Source organism: Sapajus apella, unplaced genomic scaffold, assembly GCF_009761245.1.
Source record: "Sapajus apella isolate SASKATOON/1434 unplaced genomic scaffold, GSC_monkey_1.0 scaffold2, whole genome shotgun sequence".
Lineage (NCBI taxonomy): Eukaryota > Metazoa > Chordata > Mammalia > Primates > Cebidae > Sapajus > Sapajus apella.
Window position 1 is genome coordinate 67,523,474 of NW_022436942.1, and position 18,008 is coordinate 67,541,481.

The 18,008-nt window shown below is 44.2% G+C and overlaps 1 protein-coding gene across 1 annotated transcript in view; it reads left to right on the forward strand.

Annotated features, from left to right (window-relative positions):
• The window catches only part of MYO1H (myosin IH), a 62,043-nt gene that overhangs the window by 9,541 nt on the left and 34,494 nt on the right, over positions 1-18,008 (forward strand). Inside the window, exons 5-13 of the mRNA XM_032300993.1 lie at positions 3,447-3,626; positions 7,067-7,165; positions 8,647-8,760; positions 9,500-9,571; positions 10,550-10,669; positions 12,884-12,951; positions 13,620-13,725; positions 14,757-14,837; positions 15,964-16,055. Of these exons, the coding sequence (XP_032156884.1) occupies positions 3,447-3,626; positions 7,067-7,165; positions 8,647-8,760; positions 9,500-9,571; positions 10,550-10,669; positions 12,884-12,951; positions 13,620-13,725; positions 14,757-14,837; positions 15,964-16,055 (932 nt within the window). The remainder of the gene's footprint in view (positions 1-3,446; positions 3,627-7,066; positions 7,166-8,646; positions 8,761-9,499; positions 9,572-10,549; positions 10,670-12,883; positions 12,952-13,619; positions 13,726-14,756; positions 14,838-15,963; positions 16,056-18,008) is intronic.

Sequence of the window (18,008 nt, forward strand, 5' to 3'; positions counted from 1 at the left end):
AGGCCCCTTAAGGGAAGAATGACATTTACTGACTCGAGCAGTTTTTAAAAAAATATTCAGGGTTAGTGCTAGTTTTAGGAAATGCAAATAAAGACCTCAGTGAGATAACATTTTATGCCATATAGATGGGTGAAAACTGAGAAGTCTGATATATACCAGGTATTGATGAAGATATGGATCATAAGGAATTCTTACACATTGCTGGTGGGGTGTAAAATACTGGAAAATTGTTGGAAAATAATGGGTTGTACCAGAGATATGATGCTATCTTAGGAAGCTGAAAAAACATAATCTAAAGTGCGGCCATCCACTCCCAGATGCAAATGCATGTTCATAACAGAACTGCTCATGATGGTAAATGGACTGAGCACCACCATCTGGAGAGAACCAGAATGTCCATCGCCAGGAGAATGACTGCATGACTGCACTGTGGTGTGTTCACGCCATCAGTCATTACACTGCAGAGAGCAAATGAACTACAGCTACACCCATGTGGATGGGTCTTGGGAACATACCGTAAGCCAGTGTAATATAATTTTTTTCATTAAGCTTCAAAACAAATCACAACGGCCAGGCGTGTTGGCTCATGCCTGTAATCCCAACACTTTGGGAGAGCAAGGAGGGTGGATCACCTGAAGTCAGGAGTTCAAGACCAGCCTGGCCAACGTGGTGAAACCCCATCTTTAAAAAAAAAAATAGAAAAAATCAGCCGGGCATGAGTGGTGGGCACCTGTAATCCCAGCTACTCGGGAGGCTGAGGAAAGGCAATCACTGGAAGCTGGGAGGCAGAAGTTGCAATGAGCCAAGTTCGCGCCTCTGCACTTCAGCCTATACAACAAAAGTGAAACTTCGTCTAAAAAAAAAAAAACTAAACTAAAAACAAATCACAAGTAAACAATATACAACATAGTGTTTAGGCATGCCTGCTTACCTAGCAGGGGTTTTGCTTTTTTTTTTTTTTTTTTTTTTAAGATGGAGTCTCACTCTGTCGTCAGGCTGGAGTGCTGTGGCACGATATCGGCTCACTGCAACCTCTGACTCCCTGATTCAAGCAATTCTCCTGCCTCAGCCTCCTAAGTAGCTGGGATTACAGGCATGCACAACCACGCCCGGCTAATTTTTCTATTTTTAGTAGAGACGGGGTTTCACCATGTTGGCCAGGATGGTCTCGATCTTCTGACCTCATGATCTGCCGCCTTAAAGCCAGATAGTAAATATTTTAGGCTTTGTGAGCCACACAGCCATACAGTTGCAACAATTCAAGTCTACTCTTAGAGCATAAAAGCAGCCGCAGACAATACATATGTGAATGAGTGTGGCTGTGTTAGACACAGAATTTAGGTGGGGCCAAGGCGAAGGGTGGGCAGAATTCTCAAGTTTGCATAATTCCAAGTGGTAAAATGACACATGGAGAACAGCAGCTGTCTGAGCATGGAGCTCAGTGATGAGGATGGACTGGCTCCAGGATTTCCCAGAGGCAGGATATGGGCCTCTGGTGGAGTGGATTTGGAAAGAAATTTAATAGCTATGCATATTTAAACACTTTTTATGGAAGTTCAACACATATACTGAAAAGGCCATAAAACATGAGGGCAGACCAGTGAATTTTTACATATGTATCCACCTCTGTAACCACCACCCAGATCAAGCTATAAAAATTTCTAGCATCCAGGCCGGGCTTGGTGGTTCGTGCCTGTAATCCCAGCACTTTGGGAGATTGAGTTGGGCAGATCACCTAAGGTCAGCAGTTTGAGACCAGCCTGGCCAACTTGCTGAAACCCTGTCTGTACTAAAAATACAAAAAAAAATTAGCCGGGCATGGTGGCACGTGTCTGTAGTCCCAGCTGCTCAGGAGGCTGAGGCAGGAGATTGCTTGAACTTGGGAGGCAGAGGTTTCAGTGAGCCCAGATTGTGCCACTGCACTCCAGCCCAGGCAGGAGAGTGAGACACTGTCTCAAAAAAAAAAAAAGAAAAGAAAAGAAAAAATCTAGCATCTGGAGGCTAGTCATGGTGACTCACACCTGTAATCCCAGCACTTTGGGAGGTCATGGTGGGAGGATTGTTTGAGCCCAGAAGTTCAAGACCAGCCTAGGCAACATAGTGAGACCCTGTCTCTACAAAACAAACAAACAAACAATAAAATAGCCAGGCATAGTGGTACATGCCTATGGTCCCAGTTACTCAGGAGGCTTAGGTGGGAGAATTGCTTGAGCACAGGCATTTGAGGTTATAAGGAGCCATGGTGATGCCATTGCACTCCAGCCTGGGCAACAGAGCAAGACCCTATGTCTTGAAGAAAAATTCTAACATCCAGAAGTTTTTCCTGCCCTTTCCCAACACTTCCCCCTTCCCACTGCCCACTGTTCTGATCTCTGTGATCACAGGTTCATTTCACTGGCCATTGAAGCACATACGAATGAAATTACACAGTATGTTCTATTTTGTGCCTGGCTTTCTTCAGTCAACGTATCTGACAGATACATCCGTGTCCTCGCATGTAGCAGTTGTTCACTTTTTGACGATTATGTCACAACTTACCTGTTCTCCTTTTGATGGACATTTGGGCCGTTTGCAATCTGGGACCATGACATAGAGTGCTTGGATCATCCTTGCACATGCCCTTCAGTACATTCATATTGGGCTAAAGAAGCGGAATTGTGAGTTTCTTATCAGCAAGGCAGTGTTAGGATAATTAATGACGGTTCCAGTTGCTCCATACCCTTGCCAACATTTATATTGTTCATCCTTTTGAGAAATTCTGATGGGATGTAGTGGTTTTTCACTGTGATTTAAGTTTGTATCTCCCTGGGAATTAATGAAGTTTTGCGTCTTGATCACTTAAAGACTTTCTTTTTCATTCAAGTCTTTTTTAACTGGGTTCTCAGTTCTTTCCTGTTGATTTGCAAGAATTCTCCATATATTCTGGAATTAAAATCCTTTATTGGATATATTATTGCAAATATTAATTAAGACAGTGTGATATTGACACAAGGATAAAGAGGACAGTGGATCAGAATAAAGTCCAGAAAGAATAGAGTCATATACCGTCACTGACTTACAACGAAAGCATCACTGTGATTCAATAGATACTAGATCGTTTTTCCAAAAAATGGTACAGATGAACTGGATATCAATAAATATGAATAAAAAGACCTTTGACCACTACCCCTCCCCATATACAAAAATTAAATTGTGATGGCTCATTATCCTAAACAATCATCTTTCTAGAAAACAGACATAGAAACTATCTTCAGAGCCTTGGAGTGAGCAAAAATCTTTATAAATAGAACCCAGAAAATACTAATGATAGAAGATGGATAGATTTTTTAAAAAGATTGATACATCAGACTTCGTTCGAACTTAGAACTTCGGCCCATCAGAAGATGCCAGGAAGAGAGTGGTTTGATTGTTGCTGTCACTGCTGCATTTTTTGTTCTGTTTTGAAGGGCATCCCTGTAGGTGGGCATATCATCAGTTACTTAATAGAGAAGTCCCGAGTTGTCTACCAAAACCAAGGTGAGCGGAATTTCCACATCTTCTACCAGCTGCTGGCAGGTGGCGAAGAGGAGCGTCTGGCTTACCTGGGCCTTGAGCGAGACCCCCGGCTGTATAAATACCTCTCACAGGTGGGAAGGACCAGCACCTGGCTTTGGTGACGCTTTGGACAAGGGGATCAGAGGTGTTTATACGGGCTACTGTGGATGTTTGAGACGTTCTATTACCACCCTGCTGTGTGTCCTATTGGCTGATTTCTTGATACATATCACAAGCAATCTAATCCATCTCCTCTTGTGCCTGGGAGCTGTATCACCTTGGTAAAGGAACCAATGTCTAGGCAAGTGGTTCTCATCCCTGGCTGGAATTAGAATAACCTGAAGAGCCCTTTAAAAACACAAGTGCCAGGGCCATACCCTCCAGAGATTCAGATTTCATTGGTCTGGGCTAGGACTTGGGCATCAGAGTTATTTTAAATGTTCTCCTGGTGATCAAATGTACAGCCAAGGTGAGAAATGCTGATCTAGGTGTGATAGAAACTCACTGTCCGACTGTATCTAAAACCTATGCTGTCTCATTCTGCTTTCAAACTACATTTTTTTTTTTCTTTGAGACAAGTTCTTGCTCTGTCCTCCAGGCTGGAGTGCAGTAGCACAATCATGGCTCATTGCAGCCTTGACCTCCTGGGCCCAAGTTATCCTCCCACCTCAGCCTCCCAAGTAGCAGGGACATGAGGTACCATGCCTAGCTAATTTTTTTTTTTTTTGACGGAGTCTTGCTCTGTCGCCAGCCTGGAGTGCAGTGGCATGATCTCGGCTCACTGCAATCTCCACCTCCTGGGTTCGAGTAATTCCCCTGCCTCAACCTCCCAAATAGCTGGGACTACAGGTACTCACCACCACTCCGAGCTAATTTTTTGTATTTTAGTAGAGACGGGGTTTCACCAGGTTGGCCAGGATGGTCCCAATCTCCTGACATGATCTACCCACCTCAGCCTCCCAAAGGGCTGGGATTACAGGCGTGAGCCACCGCACCCAGCCACCTGGCTCATTTTTGTAGCTTTTGTGGAGACAGGGTTTCTCCATGCTGCCCAGGCTGATCTCAAACTCCTGAGCTCAAGAGATCTGCGCACCTCGGCCTCCCAAAGTGCTGAGTTTACAGGTGTGAGCCACTGTAAACTACTTTTAAAAAGATCTTTTCCCATGTTCCTGCCTTCCATCTTGACAACTGTTTGCTGCCAAATGAACACACTGCCTTACAGAACTAGCTGAGGCCATTCTATAAGCAAGCCTAGGGTCTAGTGTTATAAAATTGACTGTCAGAATATAACCTTGCAATATTTGCTTTTCTGCAGCCTGCAGTAGCGTCCTAGAATGCCCAGATTGTATGGCACTTATCAGTATTCAACGTCATTAACACCTTTTTTGTCTCGACAATTTTTTTTCTCACTTGGCCTGGCTTTGAATGGAGGCCACTTTGTAGAGGGTAGATTAGGGCATCATTTAAGAGAGAAAATGAGATCTTCTAAAATGAACCTCATAAAATGAGGATCAACACTTCCTAGAAATCATAGAAGAAAAGAAGGCTTAACTGAAGTTTACCTCGAAAAATGAAGACAGGCTGGGCATGGTGGCTCACACCTGTAATCCTAGCACTTTGGGAGGCCGAGGCAGGAGGATCGCTTGAGTCCAGGAGTTTCAGACCAGCCTGGGCAATGAAGCAAGACCACAACTCTAAATGTATTTTTTAAATAGAAATGAAAAAGAAAAATGAAGCTAAATAATGAAAAGAAAGAATCTCATGCTCTAATTTTATACTAAACAAACTCTGAACTAATTGCTAGGACAAAGAATAAATGAAATGTGATGTTTTTTTCTTTTTGGAGGGTTTAATTTTCCCAACAGAGCTGTATGGTCGCATCATGTTTGCATTCCCACAGCATGATCAGAAAAGGGTCAATTTGTAAAAATATTTGAGGGTTTTTATCCATTTTCCCAGGGGCTTCTCTAACCCTTGGATAATTAAATCATTCTCTTTTAGAATATATCATGTCTTTATACTTGTAGATTTTTCTCTGGCCACATTAATTCAACTACATCCTTACACGTCAGGGGCTTTGGAAATGGGTCTATCAATTTGCCACTATTATTTTAAAACCAAGCCAGCCGGGCACGGTGGCCCACACCTGTAATCCCAGCATTTTGGGAGGCCAATGCAGGAGGATCACGCAATTAAGAGATCAAGACGAGCCTGGCCAACATGGTAAAACCCCGTCTCTACTAAAAATACAAAAATTAGCTGGGCATGGTGGCATGCACCTGTAATCCCAGCTACTCAGGAGGCTGAGGCAGGAGAATCACTGGAACCCGGGAGGCAGAGGCTGCAGTGAGCCAAGATTGCACCACTGTACTCCAGCCTGGTGACAGAGTGAGACTATCTCAAAAAAAAAAAAAAATTCATAATCTCTCCTAACTTCAGCAAACTTTATGGCTTCACTTTGTAGTGTATTTGCACTGCTTTCAAACCAACAGGTTTGGAGCAGGACTGATTTGCACAGACCCATCCCTTCAGAGGCAGGAACAGATGTTGCTGGTTGTGTGGGAAGGTTTGTGAAGTTGCAAATTTTACATCGGCCACTTCACCAGTAAATATTTTCATGGTATGACACATCTGGTTTCCCCCATGCGATGAAGAAATCTTTTAAGAAAACAGATCTTCAGATAACTAGGAAACTAGGAACACCCTGTACCCCAAAAGCAAAATAATAAACATTTGTCTAACACATTGTCTCTTTAAATTAGTCTGTTGCTTAAAAGACAACTTCTGGAGTTATGGGAAAAGCCTCTGCTTGTGATCATTTTCACAAAACCTCTGTTTCTCTAAATGCCAACCTTTTATTTCCTTGTAGAAAGGCCTTGCATTTATTTAGTTCTGCAGTGAAATTTTTGCTGGTGATTTCTTTTCTTTTTTTTTTTTTCTTTTTTTTTTTTTTTTTTTAAGGGGGTTTTTTCTTTTGCTTCGGCTGGAGTGCAATGGCGCGATCTTGGCTCACAGCAACCTCCGCCTCCTGGGTTCAGGCAATTCTCCTGCCTCAGCCTCCTGAGTAGCTGGGATTACAGGCATGCGCCACCATGCTCAGCTGATTTTTTGTATTTTTAGTAGAGACGGGGTTTCACCATGTTGACCAGGATGGTCTCGATCTCTTGACCTCGTGATCCACCCGCCTCGGCCTCCCACAGTGCTGGGATTACAGGTGTGAGCTGCAGCGCCCGGCCTTTGCTGGTGATTTCTAAGTGAGTCAAGAGTTTCTAATTTTAAGCACTGTAATTTCCCTGAATATTTCAGCACATATTTCTTGAAATTAAATTCCAAATGAAAATTCCAAATAAATTTGAAAAAAAGTAACAGTTGTCAAATAATTCTATGCTAGACAATTAGAGCAAAACCTATTTTTATTTGCAATTCAGTACATTATAGGACTAGCTTTTGCATCTTCAGAGAGAAACAGTCATGCACGTGCTTAATTGCCCCTATAAAATAACGTTAAGTGACTCAAACTTTTTGTCAACAGGGTCATTACGCCAAAGAGTCATCCATTAATGACAAGAACGACTGGAAAACTGTTTCCAGTGCCTTTTCTGTCATTGATTTTACTGAAGCTGACCTTGAGGTACGTGCTTTTGCAGCAGAACCGACAGTTTCCTCTGGGACTGAGGAAACACTCCTGGTTTCTTGGTGTTTGCATAATGCAGTTGCAGGATTCAACAAATAAAAATACAGGATGCAACCAGGTGCAGTGGCTCACACCTGTAATCCCAGCACTTTGGGAGGCCAAGGTGGGCGGATCACTTGAGGTCAGGAATTTGAGACCAGCCCAGCCAACGTGGTGAAACCTCATCTCTACTAAAAAAGTACAAAAATTAGCTGGGTGTGGTGGCGTGCACCTGTAGTCCCAGCTATTCCGGAGGCTGAGGCAGGAGAATTGCTTGAACCCGGGAGGCGGCGGTTGCAGTGAGCTGAGATCATGTCACTGTACTCCAGCCAGGGTGACAGAGAGAGTGAGACTCTGTCTCAGAAAAACAAACAAAAATACAGGATGCCCAGTTACGTATGAATTTCAGATAAACAGTGAAGAATTTTTTAATATAATCATGTTCCAATTACTGCATGTGGGCAAATTTATACTAAAAAAGTATTGGAAGTTTGAAATTCAGATATTAACTAAGGGTTGTATCTGACAAGGAGGAGGAGTCAGGTTTTTTCCCCTAAGGTAAGTCCAGTCTCAACAATTTAAATGCCATAGAATTACAGGATTCTCATTTATTGAGGCTTCCATTTTGGCACAAACTGGAACAAATTGTAGAATTTATAAACACTTTGTTTTTACATCTTTTTATCTTTTTTTTTTTCATTTTGATTGTTAAACTATCAGTCTTTCAAGGGCCAGAATGTAATTTAAAAACATATATATCTGAGCCCAGGTGCAGTGGCTCACACCTGTAATCCTGATGCTTTGGGAGGCTGAGGTAGAAAGATTGCTTAAGGCTTGGAGTTTGTGACTAGCCTGGGCAACCTAGTGAGACCCTTCCTCTACAAAAAAAACTTTATCATTAGCCAGGCATGGTGGTGCATGCCTGTAGTCCCAGACATTCAGGAGGCTGAGGTGGGAGGATCGCTTGAGCCCAGGAGGTTGAGGCTGCAGTGAGCTATGATGGCACCATTGGACTCCAGCCTGGGTGACAGAGCAAAACCCTGTCTCTAAAAAAGTTATAGGTAGATAGATAGGTAGATAGCTCATGGTATTTGAAAATTAAATGTGTTCATTAGTGGGATTTATTTTAGAAAGTATTTTATAAAAGTGGTTTATTTTATGAAAAGTGTATGTATGTGTTGTTATATGAAAGTAAAGTGTTCCGTGCTGGACAGTGAGTAAGACTGTTTCCCTCTTCCCCTAGCACCTGAAGTGAATAACAGGGCCGATTTCTGGGGAAGGAGGAGGGCTTGGTTCTGTGAGCCCAGGTCTGGAGTTGGGATCTGGGGGGCGAGTTTCCTTCGTATGTCTCTGCTAATGGCATGTATCAGTTAGGTGGCCACCGTTCTCTTTCCCTGTCCTCCTGATCTCCTGCCTCTGAACACTTCCCATGTTCCCAGAATCTCTTTGGAATCATTGCCAGTGTCTTACACCTGGGGAACATTGGTTTTGAAGAAGATGACCAAGGCTGTGCCACTATCCCAGACACCCACGAGATCAAGTGGATCGCCAAGGTGATGTTCCCCTTTTGGAGAGGACAGAGGGAGGCGGAGGGGTGGGAGGGGAGAGTGAGGCAGCTGGATGCCCACAGTTAGGCCTGAATGCCTGGTGCCATGCTCTTTTGGCTGATATTGATTAGGAGGTTTAAAGAGTGAGGGCTTGGGGGAAAGGGAGGGAGTAAATCCAGTTGGTTGAAGGAGCTGTTGTGGTCTGTTTTGTACTGAAGCACAATGGTCAGTCTGGGCAGATAACCCTGGGCCTGGATACTCCACAAACTCTACAAGCTAGTGAGTAGGCTGGGCACAATGGCTCATGCCTGTGATTCTAGCGCTTTGGGAGGCCAAGGCGGGAGGATAGCTTACGGCCAGAAATTTAAGTAAGCCACGATCATGCCCCTGCACTCCAACCTTGGCAATGTAGTGAGACCCCATCTCTAAAAAAAAAAAAAAAAAAAAAAAAAAAAAAAGCTATAATTGGTGGCACACATCTGTAGTCCCAGCTACTCAGAAGGCTGAGGTGAGAGGATTGCTTCAGCCCAGGAGGCAGAGTTTGCAGTAAGCTGAGAGCGTGCCACTGCATTCCAGCCTGGGTGATGGAGTGAGATCCTGTCTCAAAAAAAAAAAAGTTACAGTGAGCTATGATTGTGCCACCACATCCCCACCTGGGCAACAGAGCCGTACCTTGTCTCTAAAAAAATATTAAAAACCAAGTAAAATGGGTCACTGAATAGCACTTTGGATTTCTTTCATTCAGCTCCTGGGAGTCCACCCATCAGTCCTTCTGGAAGCTCTCACCCACAGAAAAATTGAAGCCAAAACTGAGGAGGTAAAAATGGCTCTAGGTGGAAATGTGCCGGCCCTCGCTGCTGCTGCTGCCTCCCTCTGATAACAGCAGGATGGTGGCCTCAGGGGAGGCCAAAGCTTTGATCCTAGCTCACCAGGCCCTGCGTGATCCGGCTCCTGCGAGGTCTCCTGCCTCATCCTCCCCCATCGCCATCACCACACCAATGCTAGCAATCTGTACCTCATACTCCCTGTACAGGGGTCTTTGCACATGCTGCTCCTTCTGCTGGAAAACTGTTCCCGATACTTCATCTAGTTAACTCCCCTTCATTCTTCATCTCCTGGGGGTCACTTCCTCAAAAAGCCTTCTCTGATCCTTTCACCTCTACCTCAAAGCCCCATATGTATCTCCTTGTAGCCCTTTCAACATGACTGTGTGATTCTTTGAATGTCTCCCCATCCCTCCCTGCCCCCAAATGAACTCTGAGTCCATGAAGGTCAGGACCATGTGTCTGGGTTACAGCTGTATCTCGGCAGTGCATCGCAGTGCCTGGCACACAGTGGGCACTCAGGAAAGAGCCATGGTGTGAGCCAAAGGCAAGAGTAGTGTCTTCCCAACATGTATCCTTTGCAAGTCATCGGTCAACACTAGTTTGAGGCTGGGTGTGGTGGCTTATACCTGTAATCACTTTGGGAGGCTGCATTGGGAAGATGGCTTGAGTCCAGGAGTTCGAGACCAGCCTGGGCAACATGGCTAGACCACATTTCTACAAAAAATGCAAAAATTATCAGGGCATGGTGGTGGGCACCTGTAGTCCCAGCTACTCAGAAGACTGAGGTGGGAGGATCACTTGAGTCCAGGAGTTAGAGGCTACAGTGAGCTATGACTATGCCACTGTATTCCAGGCTGGGCAGCAGAGCGAGACCCTCTCTCTTTATTTTATTTTTTTAAAGATTAGTTTGAACATTCTGGGGACTTCTTTTTTCCATCTATAATGATGCACCTTGTCATTCTTTTCAGGTGATCTGCCCATTGACATTAGAACTCTCTGTCTACGCTAGAGATGCAATGGCAAAGGCCGTTTACGGACGAACATTTACTTGGCTGGTCAACAAAATCAATTCCTCCTTAGTTAACAAGGTTGGTCAACACGTTTTGGATACCTTGTTCTCATTAATGTGGCGATGTTTTATGATCGTCATAGTTCCTTTAAAGGATTTGGGAGGGAGAATGGACTGTGGCGCCTCGTGGGTGGGGCTGGCGTCTTTCCCTATTCACATTTCCGGTGTGTAGAATACAGCGTGCCCAATAACTTGCACAGTGTGTCCCAAAGTGTGCTACGCATTGCCCTTGTGGTATGCCAGATGGCTTCGGGTGTGCACAGAAACTTTTTATTTTTTAGAGACAAGATCTCGCTCTGTCACGCAGGCTGGAGTGCAGTGGTACAATCATAGCCCACTGCAGCCCCCAGCTCTTGGGCTCAAGCAGTCCCCCTGCCTCAGCCTCCTGAATAGCAGGAACTACTGTTGCATGCCACCATGCCCGGCTAAATTTTAGAAGTTTTTTTGCAGAGGTGAGGTCTTGCCGTGTTGTCTGGCTGGTTTCGAACCCCAGGCTCAAGCCATCTTCCCACTGCTGCCTCCCAAGTGCTGGGATTACAGGCATGAACTGCCACAAATGTTTAAATGTCAACAGTAATATATTCACCTGACATTTAAAAAATTTCAACAGTAGCATATTTTAACATGTTTAAGAAAAAATAAAACTAGCCCTTCAAACTCACACTTCAGTCACATTTCCTTTTCAAGTGGAATTATTTAAATAAAAATGGGATTTAATCTAAGTTAAAAATTAAGGAAATGATAGGTGGATGAGGAGGGGATACATGGATGTAGAAAACTCAGGGAGGGAGTACGCAAAAGATGATTTTGGAGGCAGCAACTTAGGACACTCAAGCAGAGGATTTAATTGTGTCCCTTTAAAACAAAATAAATATTCTTTTATTTTGTTTAATAGCATAGATAATTTTGTTAAACTATCTTTTTTTTGGGGGGGGTGGGGCGGGGGATGGAGTCGGGCTCTGTCATCCAGGCCGGAGTGCAGTAGTGCGACCTTGGCTCACTGCAACCTCCACCTCCTGGGTTCAAGTGATTCTTGTGCCCTTGTGCCTCAGCCTCTCTAGTACCTGGGATTACAGGCGCACACCATTATGCCCTGATAATTTTTGTAATTTTTTAGTAGAGACAGGGTTTAGCCATGTTGGCCAGGCTGGTCTCAAACTCCTGGCCACAATAGATCTGCCTGCCTTGGCCTCCCAAAGTGCCGGGATTACAGGCATGAGCCACCGTACCCTACCTGAAATAAATACATTATCTTTAAATACGCACCCTGGCCTGTTGGTTCTCTTACTTAGATAGGCATCTTGTCTATCTGTAGGTCCTTTGTTTTTGATTGTGTGTGGGCTTGGGAGGCTGAGGATAGCTGAAGCAAAGAAGTAAATCAAATCAGAAGGGGAAGGTTGGCTTGGCTTGGTTGCTCACACCTGTAATCCCAGCACTTTGGGAGGCCAAAGCAGGTCAGGTCAGGAGTTCCAGACCAGCCTGGCCAATATAGTGAGACCCCCGTCTCTACTAAAAATACAAAAAAATTAGCTGGGTGTGGTGGTGCGCGCCTGCAGTCCCAGCTACTCAGGAGGCTGAGGCAAGAGAATAGCTGGAACCCAGGAGGTGGAGGTTGCAGTAAGCCAAGATCGTACCACTGCACTCTGGCCTGAGCAACAGACTGAGACTCCATCTCAAAAAAAAAAAAAAGAGCCGGCGCGGTGGCTCAAGCCTGTAATCCCAACACTTTGGGAGGCCGAGGCGGGTGGATCACAAGATCAAGAGATCGAGACCATCCTGGTCAACATGGTGAAACCCCGTCCCTACTAAAAATACAAAACATTAGCTGGGCATGGTGGCGCGTGCCTGTAATCCCAGCCACTCAGGAGGTTGAGGCAGGAGAATTGCCCGAGCCCAGGAGGCGGAGGTTGCGGTGAGCCGAGATCGCGCCATTGCACTCCAACATGGGTAACAAGAGTGAAACTCCGTCTCAAAAAAACAAAACAAAAAAAAAAAGAGTGGTGTGGAGGGGAAGGTCTCACTACACAGATGATGGCTATGGAAGCCGCAATGGGATCTGAGCAGGCAGGAGCAGCAGGCTGGGAAGTGATTTCCACCCAAAGGCTCTTGTGTATTGCTGGAGACAGAGGAGACCCGAGCTTTAGCACCAAGTCCCAGTTGGAGGCAGCTTCAGATCTCTGAGTAGCACAGAGGAAAAGACCTAACTATGAATGGGGTGTGTTATTTTGACCAGGATTTCACCAGGAAAACTGTGATTGGATTACTGGACATATATGGGTTTGAAGTCTTCGACAAGAATGGGTATGTTTAGCATTACCTACCTACCCGTCTTTTGCCCTTTTTTAAGGTTTCAGTTGAGATTTAAGTCATTTGCTAATGTTACTAGATTTATTTTCCTGTCCCCCAAAACTGTCTAGATTTACAGTTTCTAATTCACAGACCAGCCTAGATGTGGAATAACCATAAAAATGCAAATATATTTTCACTTGACTCTTATGATCTATTTAGTAAATTGTTATTATTAATAAGGACTTTGCTTTTTCTTTATTAAAAAGCATCCTTTAAAAGAATGTAAGTTTTTTTTTTGTTTGTTTGTTTGTTTTGTTTTTTTTTTAAGGCAGAGTGTTACTCTGTTGCCCAGGCTGGAGTGCAGTGGCATGATCTTGGCTCACTGAAACCTCCGCCTCCCGGGTTCAAGCAATTCTCTGCCTCAGCCTCCCAAGTAGCTGGGATTACAGGTGCCTGCCACCACGCCTGGTTATTTTCTTCTTTTTTTTGTATTTGTAATAGAGACAGGGTTTCGCCATCTTGGCCAGGCCGGTCTTGAACTCCTGACCTTGTGATCCCCCCACCTCAGCCTCCCAAAGTACTGGGATTGCAGGCGTTGAGCCACCCCGCCCAGCCAAGAATATAATTTTTTATTGTTATTTTCATGTAACTTTAGTTATTTAAATCTTCTGTATCTCTAGTTTTGAACAGTTCTGTATAAATTACTGCAACGAGAAACTCCAGCAACTGTTAATTGAGAGGACTCTAAAAGCAGAACAGGCAGAATATGAAATGGAAGGCATAGAGGTAAACATTTTCATGTTTTCTCATTTGATTTCTTAATCTGGCTAAAGACGTTTTTCAAAATTTAGTTGATTTTGGTTTTTTGAGACAGGGTCTCACTCTGTCGCCCAGGCTGGAGTTCAGTGGCACAATCAGGGCTCATTGCAACCTCCACCTCCTGGGCTCAAGTGATCCTCCTGCCTCAGCCTCCTGAGTAGCTGGGACCACAAGCACATACCACCACCCCTGGCTAATTGTTTGATTTTTTTTTTTTTTTGTAGAGACAGGGTCTCTCTTGATCTCCCGACCTCAGGTGATCCGCCCGCCTTGGCCTCCAAAGTGCTTGGATTACAGGCGGAGACAGGGTCTCTCTATGTTGCTCAGGCTGTTCTCAAACTCCTGGACTCAAGTGATCTTCCTACCTCGACCTCCCAAAGTGCTGGGATTACAGGTGTGAGTCACTGTGCCCAACCACTAAAGACGTTTAATTGAAATATTATTTCATTGGAGAGTTTCCTGATTAGTACTGAGGATTAATTTTTTCATCCTCCTCTGCTTATTTCCTGAGAAATTGTTTTTATTTATTTATTTATTTATTTTTTATTTTTATTTTTTTTGAGACAGAGTTTCGCTCTTGTTACCCAGGCTGGAGTGCAATGGCAGGATCTCGGCTCACCGCAACCTCCGCCTCCCGGGTTCAGGCAATTCTCCTGCCTCAGCCTCCTGAGTAGCTGGGATTACAGGCACGCGCCACCATGCCCAGCTAATTTTTTGTAGTTTTAGTAGAGACGGGGTTTCACCATGTTGACCAGGATGGTCTCGATCTCTTGACCTCGTGATCCACCCGCCTCGGCCTCCCACAGTGCTGGGATTACAGGCTTGAGCCACCGCACCCGGCCTAGAAATTGTTTTTATATTCAGAAAATATAATTTGTTTAAAGTTGAATGTAAAAACTAGATTTTGAAAAAAGATGTTTTAGAAAACCAATTTAAAACCAATCTTTTATGCTCATCTAAATCTTTCTTGGAGAATTTGTTCCTCTTTGTCATTTTAGTGGGAGCCAATTCAATATTTCAACAACAAGATCATCTGTGATTTGGTAGACGAGAGACACAAAGGAATCATATCCATTCTGGTGAGAAAAATTAATGTTGAATTAGAGCCTATTCACCCACATTTACAACTCTTAGAAGAGCTTTCTCCCAGGCTTATAAATGGCTGAGCCAGGCCAGGTACAGTGGCTCACGCCTGTAATCCCAGCACTTTGGGAGGCTGAGGCAAGTGGATTGCCTGAGGTCAGGAGTTCAAGAGCAGCCTGACCAACATGGTGAAACCCTGTCTCTACTAAAAATACAAAAATTAGCCAGGCATAGTGGCATGTGCCTGTAGCCCTAGCTACTCGGGACGCTGAGGTGGGAGAATTGCTTGAACCAGGAGGTGGAGGCTACAGTGAGCCAATATCATGCCACTGCACTCCAGCCTGGGTGACAGGGCAAGACTCTATCTCAAAAAAAAAAAAAAAAAAAAAAGGGTTGACCCAGGGTGGTTTCTAACTCCTGGGCTCAAGCAATCCTCCCACCTCAGCCTCCTGAGTAGCTGAGACTACAGAGGTATACCACCACACCTGGCTAAGTTTTAAAATTTTTGTAGAGACAGGGTTTCACAATGTGACTCGGGCTGATCTCGAGCTCCTGGGCTCAAGTCATCATCCCATCTTGGCCTGCCAAAATGCTGTGACTATAGGTGTGAACCAGTTCACCTGGCCACATCCGTAATTTTTTAAGATGGTCAATGAAATAGTATCATTCTTGAGGATGAAGAATAGGAAATAGAAAGATGAACTTCCAAAATATGAAACTTGACTAGTTTTATGCCTTTCTTTCCATGAGGGCTTTTCCTCTACAACACGAGCCTGTACACATTGTGATTGTGGTCAGTGATGACTGCTTTAGAGAAAATGAGGTTGACATTGAGCCGATCCTAGTAACTGTGGAGTATCTTTGGAAAGATTTTGAGTCAGATGATGGGAGAGTTGACTTTTCATGGGATATTCAGGCCCTCTAGTTCCATGGTCCCCTTATCAAATCTGAGAAGCTGAGCACTTGGATAAGCCCCTTCCTTACCCCAGAATGTTCACCTGCACTTACATGAAATGACAGTCTTTTAGTCCAGTACTTTCTGGTCCAGCTGGTGAAAGCATTTCAACTTGGCGTTGATGGAGTGTGGTGCTGTGGATTGAGACTTCTCTTTTTCTTTTGAAGGATGAAGAATGCATTCGTCCTGGTCCTGCTACGGACTTGAGTTTCCTGGAGAAATTGGAGGAGAAAGTGGGCAAACACGCACACTTTGAAACGTACATACTTTATTTGACCAGATTTCGCACGGGGGAAGATCATTGTGTATCCATTTTCTTTAATATTTGGATAGTGTTCTTCAAGAGAACAACTACTTCACACATGAAAATATCTTTAGGATATACCACTCAGAGATGTGCCAGATCTTTGTTAGTAGAAATCAAACTTAAATGAATTACAAGCATAATTTTTTTTGAGACATGGTCTCAGTCTGTCACATAGACTGGAGTGCAGTGATGTCATCACAGCTCACTGCAGCCTCAACATCCCAGGCTCAAGTGATCCTCCAACCTCAGCCTCCCAGGAAGCCGGGACTATAGACATGCACCACCATACCTGGCTAATTTTTATGTTTTTTGTAGAGACAGGGTGAAACCCTGGTCTGGAGCTCCTGGCTTCAAGTGATCCACCTGTCTTGGCCTCCCAAAGTGCCGGGATTACAGATGTGAGCCATTGTGCCCAGACATAAGTATAATTTTTTAAAAAGATGTTGTATTTTCCTTTATTGAGTGATCATTATATTTTGAACATGTGTATGTACATGAAATAATCTTTTTAAAAATTCAGGTATAAAATACAGTGATGTATATAGATTCGAAATGTACAACCTGATGAATTTTTGTATTTGTATGTGCCTGTGTAACCACCAGGCGGAGCAGATATAGAGTACCACAGCCCAGAAGATCAACTAGACATTTAACTTAGTCTTTGAAGTAAGGAGGAGAGAATTGAAAAGCATATGCTGGAGTCATTAAGACCTGTTCTGCTTGTTTCTTTTTTGTTTTTTGTTTTTTTTTTTTAAGATGGAGTCTCACTCTGTCTCCCAGGCTGGAATGCAGTGGCACGATCTCGGCTCACTACAACCTCTGCCTGCCAGGTTCAAGTGATTCTTCTGCCTCAGCCTCCTGAATAGCTAGGATTACAGGTGCCTGCCACCATGCCTGGCTAATTTTTTTTTTTTTTGAGATAGAGTCTTGCTCTGTCCCCCAGGCTGGAGTGCAGTGGCACAATCTCAACTCACTGCAACCTCTGGCTCCCAGGTTCAAGTGTTTCTCCCAAGTAGCTGGGACTACAGGCACACACCACCACATCTGGCTATTTTTTTGTATTTTTAGTAGAGATGGGGTTTTACCATGTTAGCCAGGCTGGCCTCAAACTCCTGACCTTGGGCAATTCACCTTCCTTGGCCTCCCAAAGTGCTGGGATTACACGTGTGAGCCCACGCACTGGGCCACACCCGGCTAATTTTTGTATTTTTAATAGAGATGGGGTTTCACCATGTTGGCCAGGCTGGTCTCAAACTCCAGACCTCAAATGACCCACCCACCTTGGCCTCCCAAAGTGCTGGGATTACAGAAGTGAGTCAATGCACCTGCCCCAAGACTAACTGAATGCTCCTGCATTTGTGTTTCACCTGCTACAAGACGGGGTTATTAATGTACCTACCATCCAGCTTTGTAAATGATCCCGTGAATTGTCTAGTGTAGTTTCTGGCCATGGCAAAGACTTAGTAAATGGTGGTGGCTTTATCAGACCTGTTGTAGAATACTGAAAGGATAGTAAATGCAATTGCAAAGGATAAGTAAATGAAATTGCATAGTAAATTAAGAATGGAAAAATACATTGGGGTATATTCACAAATGGAATAATATATCACCGTGCAGTGAATAAGCTGTAACTACATGCAGTGATGTAAGTAAATTACACAAATGTAAGTAATAGAAGTCAGACACAAAAGAGGATATACTGTGGCCGGGCGCAGTGGCTCATGCCTGTTCTTCCAGCGCTTTAGGAGGCTGAGGCAGGCAGATCAGCTGAGGTCAGGAGATCAAGACCAGCCTGGCCAACATGGTGAAACCTCATCTCTACTAAAAATAGAAAAATTAGCCAGGTGTGGTGATGCACTCCTGTAGTTCCAGCTACTTGGGAGGCTGAGGCAGGAGAATCGCTTG